At 40.0% G+C, this 12,730-nt stretch overlaps 1 protein-coding gene across 1 annotated transcript in view; it reads right to left on the reverse strand.

Annotated features, from left to right (window-relative positions):
- Positions 1 to 4,491: 4,491 nt before the first annotated feature.
- The window catches only part of LOC128745377 (homeobox protein slou), an 81,575-nt gene continuing 73,336 nt past the window's right edge, over positions 4,492 to 12,730 (reverse strand). The window contains exons 4-5 of the mRNA XM_053842438.1: positions 4,781 to 4,904; positions 4,492 to 4,710 (exon numbers count right to left, since the gene is read on the reverse strand). Of these exons, the coding sequence (XP_053698413.1) occupies positions 4,492 to 4,710; positions 4,781 to 4,904 (343 nt within the window). The remainder of the gene's footprint in view (positions 4,711 to 4,780; positions 4,905 to 12,730) is intronic.

Genomic DNA, 12,730 nt, shown 5'->3' on the forward strand with positions numbered 1-12,730 from the left:
CAATGCGGCTGCTACCCAGATCGTACTTGAGCTACAAAACCGCTGAAAAGCCGATCAACGGCGAATAAACAGCCTAACTACCATAGTCCAGTAGTTATCTAAGAGCGTGCGTTAAGCACAATAGCCCCTCCCTGAAGTAATACCGATAAGGTGGTTCCAGGGGGGATTGAGGCTGGAGACTCGAGTAGGGTTTTAGTGGGTCTGGATCTTCACGATCTTCACGGGATACCAAACCCCACTCCCTGAGCTGTCTTCTCAGGTGTCTGATAGCAGATTTCCCTACTCGTTAAAAAAAAAAAAAAACACACACACACACACACACACACACACACACACACACACACACACACACACACACACACACACACACACACACACACACACACACACACACACACACACACACACACACACACACACACACACACACACGCACACACACACACACACACACACACACACACACACACACACGCGCACACACACACACACACACACACACACACACACACACACATACACACACACACACACACACACACACACACACACACACACACACACACACACACACACACACACACACACAAACACAAACACACACAGACGCCTTATCGATTAGTATATGTGACTCGGCCTCGGATCAACTTCGTATTTTTCGACCAATTCCTAAACCTTTGTCATAGCATAGTATAGCAAAGGTAAAAATCATTTCGTAAAACAAGTCACTTTTCACCTTATTTTTTATGTTGTTTGATAGATGTACAGAGTATTGGTAGTTCATTATAAGGTGCGAGACCTGATTACCGTGTCAGTAGCAAATGCTTTCTAGATGATTCAAGGCTTGAGTGCGCCGGTGAACCGCCGTCGGAAGCGTCGGCCACTGCGGGGGAGCAACCCCTCGCAAAAACCATTTCTATTTAGATACATGCATTTTCCTAGGTTTATTGACTAGCAGGGATTACCCCTTAGTAAAGTATGAGCGAGCGGTAGCGAGTTAGGATAGCATGTACCCAACGTTTGTGCAGGTTGAAGGCCGTGAATATTTTCGAACAGTCGTGTTTCGGCCTTTTGTGATTTGACCATTAGATACATTATGCTATTTACTATTTCGGTCATTCGTGATTTGGCCATTTGTGTTTCAGCCATTCGTAGGTAATCCGATTTTTGAATTAACGCGGTTTTTTACGACAACTTACGAATCAACACGATTTTTAAATTGACGTGTATTCTTTCACGCACCCCATTACCCCGTATATAAACAAAGACTTGAATGCATTAGGATATTACTGTTACTGTACTTACCAACCGTGATTTGAATTGTAATTTGGACATGGCAGCCAGTCAGCTTATATTTTAAGGCCATCGAATGGAACATTTTTCTATTATGCAGACAATATTTTTTCCATAAGGACCTAAGCAACATTGAAAGACTCTCTTTAACCGTTATGTGTGCGACAAAAAAAACACCTTTAGCTGGGCGACAAGGGTACCCGGGTACCCAAAATTGATAGTGTTATAACATCAACAATTTTAAACCGATTTTGATGAAATAGGTGTCATTTGATTCGTTAATTTATCTAGTTTTGAATTATTTTGCCATTTGGCCATTAAAAGATATACGGGGTCGGAAAATCCGGAATTCCGACAGAGTGTCCGCTGTGAGGTAGAGAACTGATTGTATTGCAAGAAAATCAGTCATGCGGATATAGGAACTCTAAAAATTCAGACTATTTGATTTGATATGAACTATTTCATTTAATGAGAAGAATTAGGTTGGCCATTCCGGAGTAGGTTCCTGTGGGGTCATGGGTGGCCAGTCTAGGATTGGAGGTAAAACCTAGCAATATGGGTATCAAAGTTCTTGGAATTAGTTCGGTAAGTGATATTTTTTACATTTCGATGTACAGTAGACTCTCAGAAAAGTTAACTCTCTGAAAAGTTAATTGTTCAGAAAAGTTAAGCGTATATCAGCTCTCATGCAACGCTCTAAAAAGTTAATTTTTGCCTTAACTTTTCTGTGAGTTTGAATTTATTGGTTGTCCAGGCGTTTCTTCACACACGTGTGTTTACCTTTTATCTTTATTTCTCATTTTTCGGCTTATTGTCACCTTTCCACAGTTTCATACAGTGTCGCATCATAACTGGGATTAAATTAAACTCTTGTATCGGACAGTTGCAACAATAGTTCAATACGAGCATATAGTTACTTCAGGATTTTTGGAAATATACTGGAAAAGCGCAAACTAAGATTGAATTTTAAATGCAAAAGAAGGAACAGCAAGGAACTAAAAATTAGCGCGAACGCTTATTTTTAATCAAAACGTAGACTACGAAAAAACAAAAGTAAACTAGTGTAACCGACTGTTTTAAACTTAGTGAAAGGTATTATTTTATAAAAAACTATGAAACTAAGTATTATTTCATAAAGATATTGCTACATATTTCTTTCCATTACAACTTCCAGGTACATAAAAATATGTATCCTATATCCCAGAATGCATTTTTAGCTTTTGTATTAATCATTTTCAATGACTTTTAGGACTACTCAGAAAAGTTAATAGTTCGGAAAAGTTAATCGACCGATTCCCCAATCGATTAACTTTTCCGAGAGTCTACTGTATTTTGATTGATTATTTCGAAAATGGTTTCTACGGGGTCACAGATGATACCGCAGGATTCGAAATAATGCTTAGCAATATCAGAACAGTTCAAAACGTAGAACCATCCGTTATACATTTGGAACCAGTTGCGAAATTATTAATCAGTACTAAACTGGCCATATCAGCACAAAACATCTAAAAGATCCGCTAAACCAATTCTAATATTAGATTAGGCACCCAACTGGCCATTTGTAACTCTACAGGAACCCAGTTCTGGAATGGCCAATGCGATCTAAAGTCACCAATTTATATAATAAGATGAAAAAAGGCTCCACAATGTCAAGTTGAAAGCTAATAGCTTTGCTGAAAGCTGATATTCTTTCAAAACAAGCGGCTTCCCACGTTTTACCGGACGTTGCTCCGGAATTACCGATTCCCGGGAACTACATGTCATTTGATGGCCAAATGCTTTATCTAATCAAAAATAGATAAATGTACGAATCAAATGCCACTGGTTTCATCCAAATCGGTTTAAGATAGCCAAAGTTATGAACATAGCAAATCATGGGTACCCGGGTGCCCTTGTCGCCCTCCTACGTAATAAAAAAAATTCAAGTGCCTCTCATTGCTAATCCCCTTTATGGATATGCACCAAAAAACCTCAATTACTTAAGATCAACGAGTTTTACGATGTCGCAAAATTTCAATGACGTATGTTTTAAATTGAATGAGTTATAACTATTTTAAAACTGAAAAGGTACCCGGGTACCCTGTTGCACACATAACGGTTAATATCTCTTCCGATCATTACAGTTATATAAATGCATTTTAAAGAAAATTTTGTTCACACTTAGCTAAGAGATCCTTTACAAATTACGCAACGCACTTGGAAGAAGGTAGGTATGTAGCGATGTGTTACACTCCAGTGACCGACAATACATAACAGCGTTACGTTGTGGAACAGGGTGGAGTTAAAAATAATAAAATCTGGGCTATGAAAGTTAAGATTGATCCCTAACTTACACACTAACATTTTTTTATCGAACACCGTAATTTTTTGATGAAATTAGAACTGCTGAACGTTCGGTAAAAATTTCTGTGATAGATATCAACGTTTTCGAATCCTCAGTATCGTTTGACATCACCGAAATATTTATCGAATGTTCAGCAGTTCTAATTACGTCAAAAAAATACGGTATTCGGTAAAAAATATAAGTGTGTAACGTGTGACCCCAGCAACCAACCGATTCGTGCAAAGCTGATGTGTCCTCTCCTAAGTAGTGCATTTGCATCGCGAAAGTGAATAGAAGATGAGCGTGTGAGAGGAGACACGAAGAGAATCTCACATTGTTACTTACATCCTTTTAAAAAAAGTACCAGAGATATCTGGCATTAGTTTTCAAAAGGTCGCATAATGCGTGCAAAAGGGTTGATTATGCGACCTTCTAAAAACTAAAGCCAGATATAATCATTTACTACGATTACTTTAGCTTTGATTTGAGAGACCGAATAGGATAATTGCATACAAAATAAGACATACATATGTATACTATTAAGTGATATATTTTCGCAATGAAAATAATAAGAAATCTCATCATTTTTCTTTTCAATTTCAAATATATTTTTAGTTGAAAGTAATGTAGTTTGCACTTTTTTACAGTTTTTACAAATAATTCTTAAATTGTCTAAAATTATATGTTCGATTTTATTATATATTATCTACTTAGCATCTTTAGTACTATACATTGCATTGCACGCATGATGGTTTCGGAGACTTTGATTTTGTATTTCTACGAAATTGGTTTATTCACATGTTTGCACAACCCGACCATTTTAGAAAGCAAATTTAATTTTCTCATAAAAACAAACGAAATCTGCCGTTCAGCGCTTACGAGTGTGAATGACCTAAGTGGTGGGCACCTAATGGATGAAAGTATGGTCCATACGGAGGATAGGGCACAGCGTGTGGGTACAGAAGGCTGCTGGCGTACGATCCAGGACCAAAAGATCCTCCGCTATTTGGAGGTGGCACAGTCGGACTATTTACATCCATTCCTGGATTTTGCTTCTTCCATTTTGTTCTACGATTTTGAAACCAGATTTTCACCTGTAGTGTAAATAAAATAGTTCTATTTACTAATAATTCATTGAATAACCAAAGAACTTTATAAACCCACCTGAGTTTCGGTGAGGCTTAAACTTAACGCTAGATTCAGTCTCTCGCAAACCGATAAATATCGGGTGGTTTTAAATTTGTTTTCCAATGACACCAGTTGCTCATAGGTGAATGCTGTACGCGCCCTACAATAAGAAAACATTATATCATTGAAGTATTGAAATGTCACAGGATTGACTATATTATATTATAGATTCAAAATATTCGCAGAACGATTAGTAGATGAAAAGCCGTAATCAGAATTTGTCTAAGGAAGGTAAGATGAGTAGTAGTACCATTGTAGAATGAAGAATCAAATGTTATAGATAGAATTATGTGGTTGAATATGTGGACTAGTCAGTTTAGATTGTAAATCCGAAATAGCTACTGATTTCATCAGTAGAGCAAAAATGGTCTCAAAAGCGATTCGGGATGAAATAAATGGTTTAATGTTTTATTAATACGCATCTCATTAAATCTAATGAGAATGTTATGAATCTATATGGGATACACGGAATGACCGAAGACATGATTAGATACAACTATTGCACCTGAAAGGGAAATTTCGCTAGCTTAACCATTGTTTACTTAAGCATCTTAGTAGAATACCTGAAAGATAAGAAAGAAATCAAAAGCTATCCAGGACATGGTAGTAGAATTAAAGGATAATATTGCCTTTTATTTTCCTTCTTATCTTTTCACTGGCTTTCTGCAGTATTTGACCACAGTGACTGAAGTGAACTCAGAACATCGGAGATATTCCGGATTATTGAAAGGTAGGGTATGTTGCTGCTTCGTCGTAATTGCCTATTCCCGTCCTATCCAACACAAATTATTCAAAATATCAGCATTTTTATGACACACAATGCAGAACTAGTTATTCCCGAATATTTTAGTTTGTTGTCTATCATATGCGATCAATCAAAGTGAGCTGAGATTATTTAAATGCGTTTTATCATTTAAGAAGTCCTACCAGCCAAATTTACTGCGTTTTTTCGTGCGACGAAGAAGAAAATGTCAACTAATCGTTTTAATTTCCGTCATTCATAAATGAAAATAACTCACGCAAGGCATTGTCGTTATTCTACAGCCAGGAAAACTTGCCTGATCTGCAGAAATTTTGCAGAATAACATTTGTCATGCTGTCCTAGACAAATACATGCGCGTTAGATTCGTAAACATTGTTGTGATTTCTAGTTCGGACGATGAAAAATTTTGATGGACGGATTTTAAAACGGTACGACGAATTTAAGAAATAAAATCAGTTGCGTAATTTCAATAATATGCTTTAATAATCGCTTTTCAGTGATTTCAAAGTTCACGGATCGAAAGGTAAGTGTGTTTTAGTCAAATCAGCACAAGAACTTTTGGAGTATTCATTAAATCCATCCAGCAAATGATGAAAATTAGAAATAAACCCTATGTCAATAACTGATTTTTTTATTCCATGTATCTTTCGTCAGTATAAAAATATATTAATGTTCATTATTTTCCCGGAAACTAGAGTCAATTTCCAGCCGATGTGAAGAAACAAACGCAATTTCGTTAAAGAACAACCCAGGCATGGTCATTTTTGTGAAATCAGTTATACACTATACATACCTTTCTTGGGACATGACCAAACCCATATCAATATGGGTTTGGTCAAGATTTTACGAGTCAATGCACTAGAAGCTAAATCTGGTCTTCAAGGTACCATGGCCTGGCAGCCTTGTGGCAGGTTCTAGGTAAACCAGCGGAAGTATTCATTTTGGGCCATATCCGAGACGGCAACACGAATTTCGAGTTCTTGCAAATCAACACCACTGTTTCTTTGGTGCATTATTTGCCCTGGACACCGTGAACAAGAGACTTGTTTTTAATATTTTTTGAAACGATGGTTTTTACAATTATTGATGGAGGGACGGTAGGGGAAAATAATGAAAATTATGAAATCGCTGCTACCAATCCAGATACGCAAAGCAGTACCGCTGCTACATGCTGGCACGCTCAAGAAAAACGAAAAAACCCGACTGGGGCTTTGTCTTCGACTATACACGGATGAGCACGATGCGAAGGCTCGCATGATTTCGTACCTACTTTGCGTATTTTCTTAATTATACGTTCATATTCGGTGTACGTAACCGAGCTATTAGCGCACTCGGGCTCCGCGCTCTAGTTTGGTGCCGGCTAGTGAGCTGGCACGGTTTTGCTCGCAAAGTAAAAGAACGAATATACTTCTTGGTGAGAAATGACAAACACTTACGAACTACAGTGGGTGCTTTCCAGCGCGTGTGTTCGGCTGACGTTCTTGCCTAGGTGCCGCCCGGAGCTCTCCGAACACACATCGCTCCGTACCAAATAGAAAAATTCGGCACCGACCGTCAAGTCCGTTTGATGCGAAAAAATGTACCAAAACGGGGTGCGTGTTAGTTATGATCGGAGCGGAATGCTTGTGCATCGCTACCGGTGCGGAGCGTGTATTCACAAGGCTACTGGAGGGACTGCATATGTACAAAGTGCAGAAGGTTCCAAATCGTGACAAACAACAAAATACGGTGGGAAAGTTACGGGCCCCGAAGCTGTACACCCAGATGCTGACGAAGCCTCATTGTCTCATCATGGATGATGAGACTTACGTAAAGGCGGACTTCCGGCAGCTTCCGGGGCTACTGTCCTGCACCGCCCGGCACAAGTTTGATGTTTCGGAGGAAATAAGCAAGCAGAAACTTTCAAAGTTTGCCAAGAAATACATGATTTGGCAAGCGATTCGTGACTACCGGGACTGCAAACGTGGCAGATCCATCTCAATGAGTATCCACAGAAGCGTCTGCTTTCTCGGTTGAAGTAACACGAGGGCTTCGTGCTACCTTGGATACCTTGGTGTGGTACGAAGCGGGGTATACCTAAATTTGGACCAAATGAAGTAAAACTGTGTAATCCATTATATTATGGCTAGAATGTGTCAAGAAACTCGAAATCGCCGTTTGGATTGGTTTCAAGGTTTTATATTTCATACGCTCAGTTTTCAACAAACAAATTACAAACTTGTTTACATATTACATACATTACTTATAGAATTTTGTGGTAAACTTTACATATAAACATCATTTTACATTTCAGGTAATGTTTCGTCACAAAATGTAGACTTTTTCATGCGTTTTGGAGACAAAGTTTTTTTTGCCATTTTTCCATCTTTTTTCCGCCATTTATCACAACTTTGTACTGTTGAAAATACAGATGAAATGACAAAAACTGACAGATTATCTCACACACACGACACACATCAGATTGATGTCATATCTCTCTTGTAGTGATATATTAATAATGCTAACTATTGAAGTTTTGCAGACAGGGTATGACATATCATACGCTAGGACATAATGGATTAAGCATAAGGTGCGAGCATACGGTTATGGTTTTGAAGTTGAATGCAATACATATGCTAAAAGGTTACTAATGGGTTATATTTTATTATCTGAAAAGAATCGGTAAAATAGATAATTTTCTACAGCGTTTTCCGTGATGCAATTTAATGTAGGACATCCTGTACTATAACAGCTGGCTGCGATAGCAAGTCGAATAAAAATAAAAGATCACGTTTCGAAAACGGAATGTAGCAAATAGGCTTTGCTTTTTGCCGGTTAAATATGTTGAAACAGATTTTTTTCTGGAATTTTGGAGAAATGTTGTTAAGAAGTTCTCTATTTTTGAAACTTGTATTCAGTTGAAAAATGTATGTAATTTTGTATTGACCTGCCTCCAAATAAATTTGTTATGTACTTCAGAACCAATTTGGCAAATAGGTCATTCAATAATAATATTTAGGCTGGCAAATGAGTGAACATGTGCAAATATATCACCTCTGTTTTCTAACTCCTATCTCTACCTCCACGAGGTGCCGGCTGGGGTACGGTAGCCAAAGTTGCGCACCTAGTGGTACGCAACTTTGGTTGAAATATGCAGACAGAGAAGGTGGAACACTCGCCGTGTGGTTTCCGGCTACCTAATCATGCAGTTCGGCGCAGGATTTTCGGAAGGCGAGGCTGCGGGGTGTGAGCACACCGGGATAGAGTTATTTCCTCAGCTGGCTTAGCACAGAGAGAGAGACTTAATCGGTCTGTTTTACACAATCTGCACTTACGCCTTTTGGCGGTTGGTGCCGAATTGTACGTTTGGGCAAAAATTGAGCCACGGGACCTGATGCTGCCGGGAGTCAGCAAATCAGGTGCCCCTAAGTCAAGGTCTATCTCCGTGCCAATGACTGAATGGCTGGAGGGGTGAAAACATGCCAGTCGCGAACGGAGTGCTTTGGGCATCTTGCCCCTACTGTGCCATGCGGGGCTCTGGTACGGTCGATCTTTGTTGTCCCTTGCGTTTCGTGGGAACAGCATAGTAGTCCTGCCCAATTTCCCTTATGGGTTTTACGCCAAGTGCGTTCTGGCCAACTTAATTGGCTTCGCTTACAATTTGCTGTCTGATCTGTGTTGGAGATTGTTTGTGCATATACTCCGCTAGTCAAAGAGTTAGAGTTGCACAAATAAATCTTCAACACAAACGGGCAGCAAATTTGTATTTATGTGAAAACCTTTTTAATAGCTCTGTCACCATCGCATTGGTTCAGGAGCCATATTTTCGCAAGGGGTACTTTCATTCGACGGATATTGGAAACCAGAACTTTGCTGTTTTCAGCAAAACTGGTATGACAAATCCTCGTTTGATGCCCAGGGCATGCATATTGTTGTATAGGTCAAAAAGTGCATGCCTTATCTCTGAGTTGACTACTCGAGATATTTGTGCAGTCACAGAACTCGTCGTGGATGATGTCCATAGGCGCTATGTCTACTGTTCTGCATACTTACCACACGATGAACCGTCTCCCAGCGACGATTTCAGAAATGTGGTGAGATACTGCCAATCGAATGGCCTTCCGCTCATTGTAGGCAGTGATGCCAATGCCCATCACATCATTTGGGGCAGCTCGGATATCTCTGAGAGGCTCTGATTTGATGGAATATTTGAGTAGTACCAACCTTGGAATACTCAACATTGGCAATTGTCCAACTTTCATACGAACTGGTAGAGAGGAAGTGTTAGATATAGCACTCTGCTCTAACAGGATCAGTCATGAGTTCGCACAATGGCATGTTTCACATGAGACACCAATATCTGATCATTGCTTTATATATTTTGATCATTTGGGTGTCTCCTTGAACGCTGCAACCTTTCGCAATCCGAGATTTTCTTACTGGGAACTCTTTGAGGAGGAACTAGCAACGAAATTTCAAGGATTCGAACCGACGATTGAGTCATCGATCGACTTGGATGTGGCTGTAGATGTCACAACATCTTTTATTGCGGAAGCTTTTGAAGTAGCTTGCCCGCTAAAAACTATTAAAACGACTAGAGGAACACCATGGTGGAACTCTCATCTCGCGGAACTAAAGAAACGATGCAGGAGAGCCTGGAATAGACGTCGGAGGGATGGTGTGGAGCCTTTCAAGCAGGCCCGGAAAGCCTATGCAAAGGCTCTACGATCTTCTGCACGCACGAGCTGGCACAGGTTCTGTAGCAACGTTTCCAGTTTCGGCGAAAGATTATCAGGTTAATAACATTCGAAGTTCGAACGGTGAATACTGTTCGAATGACAATGAAATCCTTGAATGTCTCTTTTATAGTCACTTTCCGGGCTGTGTGGAACCAGAAGTTCGAAACGATCCAGAAATCGTTTTAGGTGACTTAGACTCATGGGCTTTTGCTCGGAGACTTGTCACAACTGAAGCGATTGAGTGGGCCGTGAACAGCTTCTCTCCATACAAATCTCCTGGAACAGATGGAATATATCCTATTCTACTGTAGAAAGGATTCAAGTACTTCAAACACGTTCTGAGAAGGATGTTTGTGTGTAGTATTGCTATTGGGTACATCCCAACTCAATGGCGTGAAATAACCATTAAGTTTATTCCTAAAGGTGGACGCGCGACATACGAGCAAGCAAAAAGTTTTAGACCAATCAGTCTAACGTCTTTCTTGCTTAAATCACTTGAGCAGATTGTTGATCACCACATCCGCGAAACAAGCTTAGTAGAAGTTCCTCTTCATTCAGCACAACATGCTTATCAAAGTGGTAAGTCTACAACCACTTTAATCCATGATGTGGTGGATAAAATTTAGGTTGCTTTTTCACAAAAGGAATCTTGCTTAGGAACTTTTTTGGATATTGAAGGCGCGTTTGATAACGTATCTTTCGCTTCCATTTTGGAGGCTTCAATAATCATAAAGTGGATAGAACAAATGCTTAGTAACCGATTGCTTTTTTCATCCTTACGGCAAGCAAGCATTTGGAAGCAAAGTGTTTGTGGATGTCCACAAGGTGGCGTTATCTCGCCTCTTTTATGGAACCTTGTGGCGGATGGCCTACTAAGGAAACTCAAGGCTATCCGTCATATGGTTTTGCAGATGAATATCTCATCCTAGTAGTTGGAAAGTGCATAAACACATTATTTGACTTAATGCAGCAGGCACTACGTGTCGTGGAAATGTGGTGCCGAGAAACTGCACTTTCGGTAAATCCGAGCAAAACATCTATCGTCTATTCAAGACGTAGAAATACCAATGGAGCTCGCGCTCTGCGCTTTTACGATTCGGATGTTGATGTTGTGAACGAAGTGAAGTACGTGGGGTTAATTCTCAACTCCAAGCTTGACTGGTCCACAAATATTGATTTCCGAATTAAAAAAGCGTGCATGGCCTTTGGGCAATGTAGACGAGCAATTGGCAACCCTTGGGGGTTTAAACCCAAATACATACACTGGTTATACACGGTCATTGTCAGACCAATACTGGCGTATGGTTGTCTTGTATGGTGGCAGAGAGGGGAAGTTGTGACTGTCCAGACAAAGCTAAACCATCTTCAAAGGATGTGTTTAATGGCAATGTCCGGTGCATTTACTACAACTCCTACTGCCGCCCTAGAAGCTATTTTCAATATTAAACCTCTACACTTCCACCTGAAGAGGCACTAATATGTGCTTATCGACTACACGCGATTGGCCTTTGACAGTCTGTGAACGGTTCCACTGGTCATACACGATTGTGGTCGCAAATTGTTGCTGAGGACAAGTTTAGCCTTGCTCCTAGCGATGTAACGCTCATGCGTACTTTCCCGTATAGGACTTTCTCAAGTGACTTTCCTCCTAGAGAGGATTGGATGTCAGGCTACATGGAAAGGAAAATTTCCGACTACGTGGTCTGTTATACCGATGGTTCCTTGTACGAAGGTCGCGCGGGTGCTGGTGTTTACTGCCGTGAGCTGGAATTGGAGGAATCCTATTCGTTGGGTAGTTACTGCACCGTTTTTCAATCTTTGCAATTATGTGCGGAGCTCAGTTTGTACTTCAGAAAGAACCGATAGGCAAGATTATCTACTTCTGTTCTGACAGTCAAGCCGCTATAAAAGCCCTTTGTGCGGCTAATTCTAAATCTAAAACAGTCATCGCCTGCCACACCCAATTAGAAAATTAAGCATTCTAAATGCCGTTCATCTGGTTTGGGTTCCTGGCCATTCTGGTATAACCGGCAATGAATGGACTGATGAACTAGCAAGATCTGGAGTAGAAAAGTCGGTTTTCGGACCGGAACCTGCTTTACCAATTGCGGCATGTTGGATAAAACAAAAGATTCGATTTTGGTTTTCATCTGAACATGTACGTTATTGGGAAAATCTTGAAACTTGTCGTCAAACGAAAAGTTTCATTGTTAAGCCTTGTGAGAAGGTTGCGAAATTTCTTTTGCAACACTCAAAGGTAAATTGTAGTATTCATGTCAGATCACTGACTGGTCACTGCAGACTAAATTATCACATGGCTACGATTCAGCGAGCTGAATCGTTTCATTGTAATTTATGTGAATCCGACTACGGTACACCATATCACGTAATTTGCAACTGTCCTGCACTAGCACAATAACGTCATAGGATCTTTGGATCCTACGT

This window comes from Sabethes cyaneus, chromosome 1 (genome assembly GCF_943734655.1).
Source record: "Sabethes cyaneus chromosome 1, idSabCyanKW18_F2, whole genome shotgun sequence".
Classification (NCBI taxonomy): Eukaryota; Metazoa; Arthropoda; class Insecta; order Diptera; family Culicidae; genus Sabethes; species Sabethes cyaneus.